Source organism: Anas acuta, chromosome 2 (genome assembly GCF_963932015.1).
Source record: "Anas acuta chromosome 2, bAnaAcu1.1, whole genome shotgun sequence".
NCBI classification, from domain to species: domain Eukaryota; kingdom Metazoa; phylum Chordata; class Aves; order Anseriformes; family Anatidae; genus Anas; species Anas acuta.
In genome coordinates, this window is record NC_088980.1 from 58,419,956 (window position 1) to 58,435,054 (window position 15,099).

The following is a 15,099-nucleotide window of genomic DNA, read 5'->3' on the forward strand; positions in this document are numbered from 1 at the left end:
ATAACATCACAGCTAACATCTGTTCCTACTTTCCTGCCAAAACATGGAATACAAAGTGAGGAAAGAAGCGAGGCCTGTCAGCACACACTAGCCCAGGCATAATTTTAAATAGGTTCAGCCATGCTCAAGTGAAGGCTATTCAGGAAAGCGTGGTCCTGCCTCTCCTTCTGCTTTCCTACCCCCTACATTGATAGTTTTCAGACCCTGACACAAGCTAAGCTACAGGGAGCCAATAAAAAATAAACCATAGAAAACCACTGAATATTTTTTTTTATCAGCATAGATTCACAAAACAGGGAAGTGGAGCTGTAGAGGGTCAAATAGGTGACTAACTGAAAGTAATCGTAACCTCTAATGCTAATGGTTTACAACTGGGTGGCTAAAACCGAAGTGTAAACACACAGCCACCTGCTGTGGCTGCAGCACTGAAGTGAGTACCCACGGACAGCAGAGGGCAGAGCTATCCCCACTCCGCAGAGAACACTGGACAGGAGGAAGTCAGGCTGTTCTTTGCAGTTTTCCAAGCACACGTTACTGGGAATGGCTGTAAATAACCAGCTTTGACCCTCATAAAATTTACAGGTTTCCAATCGGTAGATCTCAGTTTGCTACTTCACTCAATGAATCACAGTGATTTCGTGGGGGAGGTGGGGTGAGTGTGGAAGTTTTTCTTTAAAATAGATTGTTTTGTATCTTGACAACAGAGAGAATAACCTTTGGTGTGGTACCAAAAGATTACATAAAGACCACTCGTAAAACACTGTTTTACTGAAAACCAGAAATGAGTATCTCAAGCAGCAGCATTGTGGAGAGATCCAGGCAGATCTATTATGAGACGTGGAAATTACCAAATAACTGCACTTTTGCTCAGAAATATCCTTTGTATGTAATCAGCATTGGTTTAAAAGTGTTTTGTTTTTGTTGTTGTTGATATTTTGTTTTAAGACCAGCAGCCCAGAAAGCAGATTTCTCTAGGAAACTTTATATACTTTATTTTACATCCATGAATTTTTTTCCTTTGTTAGGAAAAAAAAAAAAAAAAAAATGTTTTTACAAAACCAGCATATGTTAACATACAAAGTATTCACTGTACTGAATGCAGATATCCAAATCCAGGATAGGTTCTCTTTCATTGTTGACTGCTATGGTGTATCACTGAACAGTATTTCCCACTGCATGCTATAGAACAGCACCGTGTGACATAAAACATGATTCGAGCAGACTTCCCAAAAGTTCATACGTTTTTTCATATCAGCATTGATTAAACAAAACAAGGAAAACATTCTTGAAAAACATGAGCTTTCTCACTGTTAATTTTGAGTAAACCACGACGGACGCTTCCTGGCTCTTTCGATGATCCGCTTGCCTTCATCTTTTTCTGTGGGCTTTTCTCCCTCATATAAGACTACAGTCTCTACAGTAGGAGCATTAAATGGTCCTCCTTCCTTTTTACCCATTTCCTTCCGAATCTGCCGAGTTTCTGCTTTGACCTGTGCGTAACAATGGCCACACAGGACATGCTTCTCTTTCAAGTTTCCACACTCAGGGCAAACATCTATGTTTCTCTAGAAAAAAAAAAAGAAAAAAAAAGAAAAATGAAAAATAGGAAATTTTACAATCTGAACAACAAAAAATAAACAGGGAGCAATCACAAGCGATTAATAAATATGAAATGAAATACCAGGAAAATTTAATTGCCTTTTCAGAATTTATTATTTTATCCAAAGTCCTTTTTTCAGCAATGTATTGCTGTATCAGATGCTTGCTACTAAAAATAGCCCATGAAGTCAATATGTAAATCATTATGCCCATTGACATTTGGAAGAATAAAGACCTATCAAGCCATTGAGATGCACAGAAGATATAGCTATTTCCACCTACAGCAGCCATATAGCTAGCATCCACATTTCATTGATTTGCGCCTAAAGCGTCACCTTTTATTTAACCACAGGCTACTGTCACACAGGATGACCGTACGTTACAAAGTATTTTTAAAGTGATGATGTCTTTTAAACTTATTTATAAACAGAGTGAAGAAAGTTTTCTGGAAGTTGTACTGGCCATTATGATCCTCTCAAGTGAGATTATATATGCTGTATACGAGCACGAGAGGATGTGCAAAGGATTCTGTAAGTGAGGTTAAAAATCACAGGCATGAATCGTACTCCAGCACGTTTGTTCACCGTTAATCAAATCACTTGCACCGCATACGGCGGGAAGCACGCGTGAAGTTGCCGACTACCTTTATTTTGATGAGATTTGTGGGATTTCTCCGCCTGCAGCGGTTCACCTCGATGGTACGCCGCTTCTTGGGCGCCGCCATCCACAGGACGCTGCCCAAGAGGCCCTCGCTGCCTTCTCCGGGGCCTTCTGCTGGCTCGGGGAGACACGCGGGCCCTTGGACAGCTAGAGCTGGCCCTGAAAGTCAGAGATCAGAGAATCATGAAGGCTGTGAAGGATCTCCGAGGTTGTCTGCTCCAACCCTCCCCCTGCCACCACTGCCACCCACTCACCACGTCCCCAGGCGCCACCTCCAGCCTCTCCCTGAGCACCCCCAGGGCCGGTGCCCCCCCCCCCCCTCCCTGGGCAGCCCGCCCCAGCGCCTGGCTGCTCTTTCTGACAGGACCCATCTCCCCACCGCCCACCTGCCCCCCCGGGCCCTCCCCCGGCCCCCTCACTCACCCCAGTGCGGCGCGGGCGCCGCGGCTCGCAGCAGGCGGCCCCAGCAGCGCCGCAGCAGCCCGCCGAGCCCCAGCAGCGGAGCCGCCATCTTGCCTCAGGAGCCAGGCGGGGAGGACTCTCGCGCCGCTGAGCCTGCTGGGAAAGCGAGTGCGGAGAGCGCGTCCCGGCGTAACAACGGCGGGGGACGGGACTACAAGACCCAGCATGCCCTGCGGCCGCCAGCGCGCTGCTGGAGGACTTCAACTCCCGGCGTGCCTCGCGGCGAGGCTCCGCCAATCAGCGCTGCCGCCGGCGGGGCGGGCGGGCGGAGAGCGCTTGCGCAGAAGCGAGCGGGCGGCGGGGGAGCTGAGGGGCTGGCCCCAAGATGGCGGAGCGCGGCTACAGCTTCTCCCTCACCACCTTCAGGTGCCCCGCGGGACGGGACGGGGCCGTCGGGAGGGGACGGGGGGGACAGGAGGGGGCAGGAGGGGACGGCAGCACCGGGGGGGGCCGCCGGGAGAGGCAGCGGGCCGCGGCGGGCGGGGGAGGGCCGCGGCCGGGCTTTGCAGAGTCATGGGGGGGGCCGGGGCCTGGGCTTCGGGTGGGCGCGGGGAAGGGGCCGCTGCGCTCCCTGTTTGCTCCGATGGGGCCGGTAGCGAGGATTCTGTGTCCGTGTGGAGGAGATACCAACTGCCTGCGCTGTCCGTCGGTTGGGTGTTTCGTGTCCTGAGAATATTTTAGCTTGTGATAGGTTTTAAAATGTTCTCCTAAAATTGTAAATGTCTCGATTCTGGTACGGGAAACTGTTCTTCTGTTTCACTGGTATTGTGTGAGGGAGGAGCTGGAGTTACTGCTGTCACCTACATTTACATAGCGTATGAATAACTACGCTGATTATTGCATGCTTTGTTTTTCCTATCTCCTCCAAGCACAGAAGTGCATCTTCCTGCATTTTGCTTGTTCATTTACTGAAGCAGCAGCATCAGAAACGTTGTCAAAATTGTTTGTCCAATAAGTGAATGGCACTGCGCTGTCTCCTTCCATAGAGATGGAGCTTGCACCCCGTTTTGGAGGAGTTAACTTTAACATCCTGACGCCTGCCGCTCTGTTTGGATGGTTCTGCATCTGTTAGCAGAACAGCGTGGGGCGTTAAAGCAAGATGCAGGAATGCCTGGAGATGGAAGAGGAACTGTTTCCATCTTGTGCCATTGACCTGTGCCATGCTCATCAGTGAAAGTGAATAGCTGTGGTTTGCTTGTACCTTTCGGCGGTGAATGCTGCTGTCTTGAAAACTATTGCAAACCATATGTATAATGCCATGTCAGTGGAAGCTCGTGACATGCTGTGAAGATTCCCCCACCAAACCTGGGTAAAATGGTACAGAGTTGAAGAACTGCATTGCAATCAGTGCTTCCCATCCAGGACATGTTAGTTTTTATTGGGGTTATAAGCAGGTGCTGTGCAAGTATCGCAGTAACACCACATGGCAACCTTTTAAAAGAATCCGCCTCGTTCTTTTTAATGAATCTCCAGATTTTTATTTATTTTTAATTATGATTACAGCATGGAGATGCTAGATGTGAAGAGGTTAAAAAAGAAAGTTGACATCAGATCACTGCAGGAAGTATTTGAGCCTGTCGGAATCATGGTATTTATTGCATTTTGCTTTGTAGTCCTTCTGGGAAACTTGTCCAGATTGAATATGCTTTGGCTGCCGTGGCTGCAGGAGCTCCATCGGTTGGGATTAAAGGTACGTTGAGAACATAACTACATTAGTGAATGGTTCTATCATAAAGAAGGGCAACGTATTGTTCCATTCTAGAAGAAGATTACTAGGGTGATACTGGGCAGACACAACTGGTAGAAATAAACATCTTTGATTTGGAGTGTTCCTTAAGTAAATAACTCCAGCTGTGTATATATACAGATAATACACATAAAGTTACTTCAACTGCTCAGTTATTACTACGTGCTTTAGAATCTTTAAAATGGGATTATGGGAGCTGTGCTGATTATTCAAAATGGGAAATAATATCTTGGGTGGGTTCCTTAAATAATCTCTGCTTATCACGATTGTAGACTTGAAAGATTTTTTTTAAAGGGAGATGCAAAATTGTTTGTTGCAACAAACCTGTTCTGTGCTTCAACTGCTTTTTATAATTTTAGTTTAATATGGAAAAAATCTTGTTTTTTTTTTTCTAGCTGCAAATGGAGTGGTGTTGGCAACTGAGAAGAAGCAGAAATCCATCCTTTATGATGAAAGGAGTGTTCACAAAGTAGAACCAATTACCAAACATATAGGTTTAGTGTATAGCGGTATGGGTCCAGATTACAGGTATATAAAAAAAAAAATAAAATTGCTTGGTCATCATTTAAATACATTTCTCTAAGTGTATAGCATAATATTATGTTGTGTTACACTGTGTATGAAATTTACTTTCTATTTAAGGTTACTATATGAATTTCCTTGGCAAATACACTTATATCTAAAAAATGAATATGGAACGAATAGCAATGTAATTCAACCTTAGTTTCAATTGAAGTACTTCAGAGATTACCCAGTTGATAAAGATAACCCAATATGATCTATGTTTTCATACATGGGTTTTATGTCAGATGTGTAATTCCTTAGCATAATATTTATTATGATTTTTCAGTTCTAATTGTAACAAAGAGTTGGATTTTTTGATATAATAATTTTGTCTTTGTTTTTAGAGTACTTGTGCACAGAGCCCGGAAGCTGGCCCAGCAATATTACTTGGTTTATCACGAGCCCATTCCAACAGCTCAGCTAGTACAAAGAATTGCTTCTGTGATGCAGGAATATACACAGTCTGGGTAAGTGGTTCTCTGGAGTTTGGTTAGAAAGATTGGGTTGTTTTGCTGGAGAATGCTCACAGAAAGTGTGTGAGTGGGAGGAGCACTAACAGACTGAGTGAGATAGTCATCGTATCTTGAACACAGGCATACTGACTAGTCAGTCATGATCACAGCTCTGGGTTGCTGGGAGGCCCGTGGGGGAAGGTTAACGCATCCAGTTGGTGTTCACTGAGTAAAATTACAAATTTTATGTGCCAACTGTCAGGCATTTATTATTGTATTTTATTTTTTTTTTCCTGTAGAGGTGTTCGCCCATTTGGTGTATCACTGCTAATATGTGGCTGGAATGAGGGGCGGCCCTATTTATTTCAGTCAGATCCATCTGTAAGTATCTAACATCTGTAAAGTCTACTATTCTTATATGACATCTAGAACTTTGTATGTGCTTATGAAATACTTTCTGTGATGAGAAGAATGTGGAACAGGAAGAATTGATTCCTTATCCCAATTTCAGGAGTTGTGAAGTAGAATCATTCTTAAGTGTTGGGGTCAAGCCTGGAATTCTGGCCACTGTGCCAAAGGAAATAGAGGAATGTAGGAAGTGGGTACCATCTGTTCATTCTAGGTCTCCATGTTCTGAACTGCATGAGGAATAGCAGCAGTTTCTGAAAGAGATCACCATCCCTTTTCATCCTTTCCCACCTAAGTAAGTTTATTTACTGGGTTAGAACATTTCAAATAAAATTTATCCTTTGATGCCTCCGAGTTGTAACACTTTACATCAAAATAAAAAAAGGTTGCTCTAGTGATGCTTGATAAGTTTCAGAAATTTGAGCTGTTACATGATGTTAAAGGTAAAAAGCAAAATGCAGGTACCTTGTGTAATCATCTTGATTGAGGCATAGAGCTCTTGATGGTCTTTGTGCAATAGGAGAGAATAGGAGTGATGGCTAAATAGCATACTAGTAAGGTAGATAAACCAGATGTAAACAAGTTGTTCACATTATTTAGTCTTTTAAAAAAAAAAAAAAAACAAAAAACAATGGGTGAGCCTAAGGAAAGAACTGACTGCTCATGCTCAAGTGTGAGCATATGTTTTTGTTCAAGGAATCCCAAATCAAACTATGCGAAGACCTTACTAAGTCCATCTTTCAAAGCAGTGTGGAAGGATGAAAATAGGTGGGACCCTATACAAATGTTTTATACGTTTTCATAGTATGTTTCCATATCAAATTTGTCTGAATGTGACCTAAAGTAATGTCATATATTGTCATAACATCCAATATTTTCATAATTGCTTCTCTTTCTTTTACCAAGTAGTCAAATGTGTTTTTGATTGAGTTACAGAGAACAATTCAATGGATTTGTTGTTTTTACAGGGAGCTTATTTTGCTTGGAAAGCAACAGCAATGGGAAAAAATTATGTCAATGGGAAAACATTCCTTGAGAAAAGGTAATATATTTGATACATTAAAAGGATACTATCTGTTTTGTTCATATTCCAGGTAAAACAGATGAACCAAAAACAACGTACCTTTAAAATATCAAAACAAAGTTTTAAAGTATTTAAGATGCGATGCTTCTAATTTCCTTATTTGAATATGCACGTGAAATTTTCTTTGTGTAAACTTTTGTATGTATAATAAAATAATCCACTGCAGAAAACAGAATACTAGCATATTTGCAGAACAAGTAGTGAAATAGATTAACCTTCAAAATCATTATTTGTAAAAATAATTACAAATCTTCAAAAATAATAATATATATAAAAATAATAATTACAAACCTTCAAAATCATTATTTGTAATTTTTAAAATAACAGTATTTTCAAATACTATTTGCATGAAAAATTTAGCAATCTTTGGATTTTTAGAGGCTTACTGTCCCATGGTGAAATACATGATGATCTTTTTACAGATACAACGAAGATTTGGAGCTTGAAGATGCCATTCATACAGCTATCTTAACACTAAAGGTTAGCAAAATAGTTAAGAAATGTGTTTCTTACTGTTACGACATCACTGCTGTGATTCACTGAACTGTATTTCCTTTCACAGGAGAGCTTTGAAGGGCAAATGACAGAAGACAACATTGAAGTTGGCATCTGTAACGAAGCTGGTTTTAGGAGGCTAACTCCAACTGAGGTTAAGGACTACTTGGCTGCAATAGCCTAGTAGGAACCAAGCAAGACTGTGTGAATTCACACAAAGGTCTTTTTAATTTTGGCTCCTTAAATGTTTTTGTTTGCAGTTTTTGCATACTTATTTCTACATGGTTTGTCTGGACAGATTTTTTTAAATATCATGGGTACAAATGCAAGGATCCTAATATTGTAATACACGGAATCTTATTACAGGTAATTCTTTCCCTTGATATATGGAATATTTGTACACAAAATACTGTACAAAATGTAAATGATCACTCGGAAAGATTGAAGAATAAAATTTGAAGGCCACTGTTCTGGGGGAAGGTGTCTGTGTGTCTTTTTAATCATAGTTTATGAACATAAAGATGAGGTTTTGATATCTTTATCACTGAGGAAACAGAATTCTCCACATACTAGCCATCATGAACTGGTATTAGACCTTCTTTTAAACAACTTTTAAATTCTGAGCGAACAAAAGAATTTTTTTCACTGTGGAGTTGTGTTTTGAATTCTAAGTAACTTCTGAAAATGGGTTGTTCCAATGTAAAAGCTTGTGTACTTTTACAAAGATGCATAACAGTCTTCCATGTGGGGTATAAAACGTGATCCACTTGAACAGCTCTGCTCTTGAGCCTCTAGAATTGTCTTGGTCTTTATGTCTCTCTCTTTTTTCTTTTTTTTTTTTTTTTTAACTTGGGTAATTTGCATGACCATAGACATGAGATTTTTTCAATCTTGAAATACTGTTAGAAATAATGGAAGCAAATGCTACTGACTGAATGCTAAATGCAGTTACCAGCATCAGTAAAAAAACAAATAGTATGTACAAGGCAAAATAAGAATATGTAATAATTTATCCCTTGAATTGTGCTGAAGTATATTTCGGCTTGCAAGATAACGAAAGACGCAGCAATGAAAAAAGCACTTAATTTATGCACGGCTACTTTTAAAAGTACAGAACTAGATGCTTGAGTGTTATTTGTGGGTGTACATACAGATACATTTTTTACATGCTTCATGTCTGTAAGGTTATGTAGAAATGAAAAAACATAAGAGGATAAATATATATGCTTTTTTTTAAAGCAGAAAACTGGTCTGGAGCCATTCAGCAGTTACTGGTAATGAAATGGAAGCTGGGTCAGTCTGCTTCTATGTCAGGCTAATCACATACGGGAGCAGCCTGGCAGGTTAAATGTTAGCCAGCCATTAATCAATGAAAAAAATAAAAAAATATGAGTTAGTCTGCAGAACGTGACGTTTAAGCTAATTGATCTGTCCCGTGTTGATGTTATCATTAGGCAAATAATTTCTGAAGCATGCCATGAATTAAGTTTTATTTCATAATGTTAGAAATAAAAACTATGTACAAATGGTTCCTTTTTTTTTTTTTTTTTTTAAACTCTGAAAACCAATCTGTGCTCTGGTTATTCTTCTTAGAGATAGTGGGCAGCTAGTCAGAACTGGAACTGGAGATTTTATATTGCTAGATTCTTAATTTAGGTTTCCGTAATAATTCAGAAAAGCAGAATGCTACTTCAATATTTATATGCCTTCGGTCAATTTAGTGCTATATGAATATTTAAAGGAGTTTTGTATGTGAAAAAATTGAGTTAGGTACCTCACCAAATGGCTAGCATGAACTGAACTAGTTTAGATGCTCTCCTCTTAAGCAGTTTGAGATAAAGTCAATCATGTTATCTCACTCCCAAGATAGTGATAATGAACGGGGCAAACTTTTTTTTTTTTTTTTTTTTTGACAGGGGGAGAGAGGGGTAAATCATATCATTGAACAACTCTCTATAGAATCTCAATTTTGTAGGTGGTGAAGAGATGTGAAAAGCAGGTGTCTTCATCTCTTCCCATGGTTTAATGATTAAAATGTAGTAACTGATGGAGAGGTGGCTCTTGGTGGAGCCTGGAAGAGCAGAATACCCAGTATTACCTTAGCTCAGAAGTGGGGGTTTCTAAGAAACAACCACAGACTGCTGGCTTTTAGTTGAAAGGAATGCTGTTTAATTTAGGATAAACCTCTCAAATGCTAGTGATTTTATCACTATCTGTGCAATTTTATCACCAAACTTGTGCTCTGAGTAAGGAAAATGCTGTCTTTTGGACATTTGATAATTAGTATAGAAATAATGGGTGGTTTTTGCCCGCTTCCTGCCGTCCCATTAGAACAGGCAATTGGGAATGTTGTGGGTTTAAATTCCCATCTTTTATGGGCCAATACTGTAGAGAATGATGGTTTTTACACCGTTCAGAAATAAGCCCTGAAGTTCTCTTGATATGAGAACTTACTCTCTTGATATGAGAACATACGAGTCCTGAGGGAATCAAGGTTCATGGGACTGTAATTGGAAAGAACAGGTTTAACATTTTGACTCTGCGTTATTTGCAGTGCTAGCTATTTTGTGTGTGTGTTAGGCATACAGATGTTGATATTATTGCTGGTGGTGTGATTGGAAGAGGTTTTGTTTTTGACAGCTTAATCCTACATTGAAGAAAATCATTGTCATTCTCAGATGATTACGCTTACAGAACAGTGACTAAATTTTATCTGTTACTTGAGAACCTTTAAAAAAGAGAGGTCAAGGGGGAGTAGAGTGGACAAAATTCATTAATAAGATGACAAAATGTTATTTGAAAGCTTCGGAGCGCCTCAACCACAACCTTTAGGGGGGGAAACGCCACAGCCCGGCCGCGGCGAGGCGGGTGCCGCGGCTGTCCCCGCCCGGCCGCCCCGGGGGAGGCGCGCTGGGGCCGGGCCGAGCCGTGCCACGCCGGGCCGTGCCGGGCCGCCTCCTGCCGCCGCCCGGGGAAGGCTGCGGCCGCCGGGCCGTGAGTAGGGGCTGCGGGCGGCCGGGGGGGGCGCGGGGCGGCGAGCAGGGAGCGCCTCGGGGCTGGCGGGGGGGACGCGGGGCCCCGCCGCGATGAGGGGCCGGGGGCAGCGCTGCCCGCGCTCAAGATGGCGGCGCCACCGCCCCGGCGCCGCCCTCACGTGATGGCGGCGGGGGCTGGCGGGGGGCGCCCTCAAATGGCGACCGCCCGAGGGGGCGGCTGTGCCCCAGAAGCCGCAGGGGTAGCCGCGTTTCGTCGATTTTATTTTTTCGTTTAAGAACTTGTCAGCTTCGCCTTGAGCACTGAGAAATTTGTAGAAGTTTCAGCTGCTGTGGTGAGCACTTACAGCTCCTACAAAGCTCGTAGCTGCTGTGGTGAGAGGTCCTGAGGGAGCATCTGTGGGGTTTTACTCGTTCCTAAGGACAAACTGGTGGCAGTAGCTTCCCGCTGAAGGCAAGCATACAAATAACTGCTATTACGGTAATAAATGCAAAACATAAAACACCCAGGGATGTGGCCTATTGCGGCCAGTGCAGGACAGGGTGAGCAGGGAGCACCCCGCGCCCCTGCCTGCCCTCAGAGGCAGTTTGGTGCAGGTCAGACCTTCGCCCTGACAGTGTGGCTGTTTGAGTCTCAGAGCTTGTCCTGTTTGTTAAGAATCGGGTGAGGATTTCAGATGCAACTGCTAGTAAATTCTTTGCAAAACCACGTGTGGTGTTGTGCCAGCTGGCCATGCGAGAGCAGGTGGTTAGCAGTGGAGGTACCTTCACAGTGGTGCCGAAGCATTACTGACAGAACTGTGGGTTTCATGCTCTTACCTGGTAGCCCTGAAGGTGCAATTTTAGGACGCTGGGAAGAAAATGTATTGCAGTGACGCATGAGAGGTGCATCAGGGAAGTGCTGAAGGAAAAACTCTGCCTTGTAGTGCCCACAAGTTCTGTCTGCACATAATGGCTGCAGAGGGCAAGAGGTGATCGAAGCAAAAGTCCCAGAAGGCATGAGATATATTTAATTTCTACATAAGTGACTCAGAGCCAAAGGTGAGTCAGAGTGCTGTCCTGGCAGTAATAGGAAAAAGATTCACTTTAGGCAGTGAAGGGATTAAAAACTGAACCTGCCTGGTTGGGATTTTGGGGGGAAGGACAGAGTTAAATGGTGTTTTCTGACCCTGAACAGTCATTAGGTCACATTGAAAGACCTTAGACACTTTGACAAGAAAGGGAAGAGTTTGGTGCTATTAATTACTGAATGAGCCAGTAGGAGTTCATAGTAACTGTATTTTAATTGTGCATAATACAAGTGTGATTTACACTTCATTATAAAGCCAGATTCCAAAGCAGTAATGGCAGAGCCTTTAATAGGAGCCAGGCTGCATCCTCGTTTTCATCTGAAGTCTCTGTCTTGCCTTTTAATACCAGGTTACTTCAAAGTGCAGTTTAGGTAAAAAATACTGGCACGTGTGCTAATACTTGGAGTTGTAATGAGAAAGGATTAATTTCAGTCTTCGTAGTGGCAATTACTGCATGTCTTTAAAAAATGGATTTTTTGCTGTGGCGTTTAATTCTACATTTTTGAAATAATTAAGCAATTCCTATAGTTATCCTTAGGAAGATGTACTGAGGAAGATGTACTGACTAGCGCTGATGGGACAGGAATTAATTTATCTGATACTACACAATAAATCTCTGCTAGAGCTAGAGAACAGAAATTTCCAGATCCTGCTGGCTCTGGAATTATAAATTATAGTTTGTCATGATGCTGTGTAACATTGAAGTTTTGCCAGAGGGTTGCTAGTGGCTCATTCAGGGGATTGCGTAGTGTAAGCTGGAAGTTGGACAGGATAGAGGTGTGCTACTCAGAATTGTAAAATACAATGGGCATCGTATATACTATGTAAAAATACTAGCAGACAGCTGTCTTAAGAGCCACCTACCGTGCTTACAGACTTTTTATTATAGTGGTAACTGTTGTGCGAGGGAGAGAAAAGATCTGCTTATGCCATTAACCAGATTTCTAATTTTGCTCTGAATGGCAAGATCTGCAGATTAACTTTGAGAGCTGAGATCTCTTTGAGTGGCTCTGATGTGAGGGGAAAGAAATATGATCTTGCAAGGTGTCTGTGGAGACTTGAGTGCTGCTGTTCTTCCTTGCTGAGAACTGAAAACTTAGTTTGGATCCCCAGAGGTGAAGGCGAGAAACTGAATGCTTTGGTGGGACGTGGGTGGAGATTCCTGATGCTTGTGCTTCAGGGTAGGTGTAGCTGTTGCACTAAACCTACTGCTAAGTAAGTTTACTGTTGCAAAGACCTCTTGATTATGTGTATTCTTAATCATGCCCTAACAGTCTTCTCTTTTGCTTTCATCTGATAGGAATAATGTTTCCAACATGTCTGTGCAGACTCTGCTTTGTGAAAGAATTGCTGTTGCCAAAGAATTGATCAAGAGAGCAGAAGCCCTCTCTAAGTCCCAGAAAAGGAGAATAGAAGGTGGGGCAAAACTCTGTGGCAAACTGAAGGCTGAGCTAAACTTCTTACACAAGGTGGAGGCAGGGAAGGTGGCCGTTAAGGAATCCCATCTGCAGAGTACAAACCTTACCCATCTCGAAGCCATTATCCAGTCAGCAGAGAACCTGGAGGATGTCGTCAGTGTCCTCCATGTCTTTGCTTACGAGGACAGGTTTGGAGACAAACAGACGCTGGTGGTAGATGTTGTTGCAAATGGAGGTCACACGTGGGTGAAGGCCATCGGTCGGAAGGCCGAAGCCCTGCACAACATCTGGCTGGGGAGGGGCCAGTATGGTGACAAAAGTGTCATCGAGCAAGCAGAGGACTTCCTGCAGGCGAGCCGTCAGCAGCCAGTGGAGTACAGCAATCCCCACATAATATTTGCCTTCTACAACAGCGTGTCCAGTCCTATGGCAGAGAGACTCAAGGAGATGGGAATATCTGTGCGAGGAGACATTGTGGCTGTGAACTCGCTGGCAGAGCCATCTACAGAAAACCAGCACCTAAGTGCCAGTGAATCAGATGAAGAAGACCTTGAACCCCTGCAGGTGACCAGAGTAGACCGGGAGAATTTGGTGGCCAGCATTGCTTTTCCTACTCAGATCAAAGTAAATGTGTGCAATAGAGTTAACTTGGACATCACTACCTTGATAACCTACGTCTCTGCTCTCAGTTATGGTGGCTGCTACTTCGTCTTCAAAGAAAAAGTGCTAACAGAGCAAGCGGCTCAAGAAAGGAGGGAGAGAGTCCTGCCTCAGCTGGAGGAGTTCATGCATGGGAAAGAGCTCTTTGCGTGTGAATCTGCTGTCAGAGATTTTCAGTCCATCTTGGAAACGCTGGGAGGACCTGGGGAGAAAGAGCGAGCTGCACTGCTCGTTAAAAAAATTAATGTCGTGCCAGATCAGCCATCTGACCGTGCCTTAGGACTAGTGGCTAGTTCAAAAATCAACAGCCGTTCTCTGACTATTTTTGGGACAGGAGACACTTTAAAAGCCATCACCATGACTGCAAATAGTGGTTTTGTGAGGGCAGCAGCTAACCAAGGTGTCAAGTTCAGTGTTTTTGTGCATCAGCCTAGAGCATTGACAGAAAGCAAAGAAGCTTTTGCCACACCTTTACCAAAGAGCTGCCCACCTGACAATTGACTGAGTCATTAATTAATTAATTGACTAAGTCATTAAAGGAATTGGTCCCTGAATATTGAAGATGCTGCAGCGGAGGCATTTGGAGAAACAGAAGAGGCCACACATGTATCAGTGAAAACAGTAACTGTAGCAGTGGAAGGGTTCCCCAAGGGATTTGCAATATCTTTACTCAATTCTTGTTTGTTTTTTTTTTTTTGTTCAGCTGGCTGTTAATTTATTTGCTAATGTAATGAGATTTCAGTGAAAATCATCGACTGTCTTACAGTATATTAATTGTATCCATCCCTATTAAAAAAAAATCGATTAAAGCACGGTTGCCTTTATTGTTTTTGTCCTCTTTGGAGAGAATAAAGTGAGCACCTTAAATGGACTTCTGACTTTGTGGAACATGTATCTTTTATTTCACTGGTCCTATTCAGCTGAAATCTTTGTTGACTCAGAGGTATCTCATGTAGAGATTGAGCCCTATAGAAGAGAGAAGCTTTTTAACTGCCGTTATAACTACTGGTTTTACTCAAAGTGTAGAATACTTAACAATGTATTTTCTTTTTTTCTCCAGGAGAGAATTTCCAGTGTTGTCTTTCTGTGTGCTGTAATGGCAGCATCATCTTTGTTAATAATTTGCCTCAGGTTCCCAGTGGAAAATACTGAGATGTCAGAGTGACCCCTTGGCCCTGAGCTATACATTTTATCAGGTCAGTGAAAGAGGCCTACTGAATATTTTATAGACTGTTGTCCAACAAGACAGCTTTATTGTGCAGCATACAGTTCAGATGAAGAATGTTCTCTCACCCATTCAGTCTAAACCTCTTTCAGCAACAAGAAATGGCTGCAGGGCAGCCCATGGCCATAGTTTTTGCCTGTCTCTTGCCATCTCCAGTATTCTGGTGTGCTCTGGCACTGCTGTATATGAGTGGCATACCAGCAAAACCTCTGTCTGCTTCTTCCAGTCAAGCTAGTTTGATTGTTAAGGACCAAGAGTATAC

At 42.7% G+C, this 15,099-nt stretch overlaps 3 protein-coding genes across 5 annotated transcripts; 2 read left to right on the forward strand and 1 right to left on the reverse strand.

Annotated features, from left to right (window-relative positions):
• Positions 1-966: 966 nt before the first annotated feature.
• MRPL32 (mitochondrial ribosomal protein L32) lies at positions 967-2,837 on the reverse strand. The gene is made up of 3 exons (XM_068674887.1): positions 2,683-2,837; positions 2,243-2,418; positions 967-1,565 (listed from the first exon to the last, which is right to left on the reverse strand). The coding sequence occupies exons 1-3, from the start codon at positions 2,768-2,770 to the stop codon at positions 1,311-1,313; spliced, it is 519 nt and encodes a 172-aa protein (XP_068530988.1). The 5' UTR covers positions 2,771-2,837; the 3' UTR covers positions 967-1,310.
• Positions 2,838-2,942: 105 nt separating this feature from the next.
• PSMA2 (proteasome 20S subunit alpha 2) lies at positions 2,943-7,946 on the forward strand. The gene is made up of 8 exons (XM_068674886.1): positions 2,943-3,087; positions 4,335-4,411; positions 4,864-4,996; positions 5,377-5,499; positions 5,784-5,865; positions 6,861-6,934; positions 7,399-7,456; positions 7,539-7,946. Exons 1-8 carry the CDS (start codon positions 3,047-3,049, stop codon positions 7,653-7,655), a joined length of 705 nt encoding a protein of 234 aa, XP_068530987.1. The 5' UTR covers positions 2,943-3,046; the 3' UTR covers positions 7,656-7,946.
• Positions 7,947-10,311: 2,365 nt separating this feature from the next.
• Positions 10,312-14,483, forward strand: C2H7orf25 (chromosome 2 C7orf25 homolog). Of its 3 annotated transcripts, none has more exons than XM_068674888.1 (2): positions 10,312-10,465; positions 12,835-14,483. In XM_068674888.1, exon 2 carries the CDS (start codon positions 12,851-12,853, stop codon positions 14,111-14,113), a length of 1,263 nt encoding a protein of 420 aa, XP_068530989.1. In that variant the 5' UTR covers positions 10,312-10,465; positions 12,835-12,850; the 3' UTR covers positions 14,114-14,483. The 3 variants fall into 3 exon arrangements, with proteins under 3 accessions (XP_068530989.1, XP_068530991.1, XP_068530992.1); XM_068674890.1 differs by lacking the exon at positions 10,312-10,465 and adding an exon at positions 10,761-10,918; XM_068674891.1 differs by lacking the exon at positions 10,312-10,465 and adding an exon at positions 10,953-11,505.
• Positions 14,484-15,099: the final 616 nt, after the last annotated feature.

Coding starts and splice junctions, on each gene's coding strand:
- MRPL32 (XM_068674887.1), bottom strand. CDS start 2,770: ATGGCGGCTCCGCTGCTGGGGCTCGGCGGGCTGCTGCGGCGCTGCTGG. Junction 2,419..2,682: donor GGCGCCCGCGCCGCACTGGG/GTGAGTGAGGGG, acceptor TCTGACTTTCAG/GGCCAGCTCTAGCTGTCCAA. Junction 1,566..2,242: donor CAAATCTCATCAAAATAAAG/GTAGTCGGCAAC, acceptor TTTTTTTTCTAG/AGAAACATAGATGTTTGCCC.
- C2H7orf25 (XM_068674888.1), top strand. CDS start 12,851: ATGTCTGTGCAGACTCTGCTTTGTGAAAGAATTGCTGTTGCCAAAGAA.
- PSMA2 (XM_068674886.1), top strand. CDS start 3,047: ATGGCGGAGCGCGGCTACAGCTTCTCCCTCACCACCTTCAG. Junction 3,088..4,334: donor TTCTCCCTCACCACCTTCAG/GTGCCCCGCGGG, acceptor TTTGCTTTGTAG/TCCTTCTGGGAAACTTGTCC. Junction 5,500..5,783: donor CAGGAATATACACAGTCTGG/GTAAGTGGTTCT, acceptor TTTTTCCTGTAG/AGGTGTTCGCCCATTTGGTG.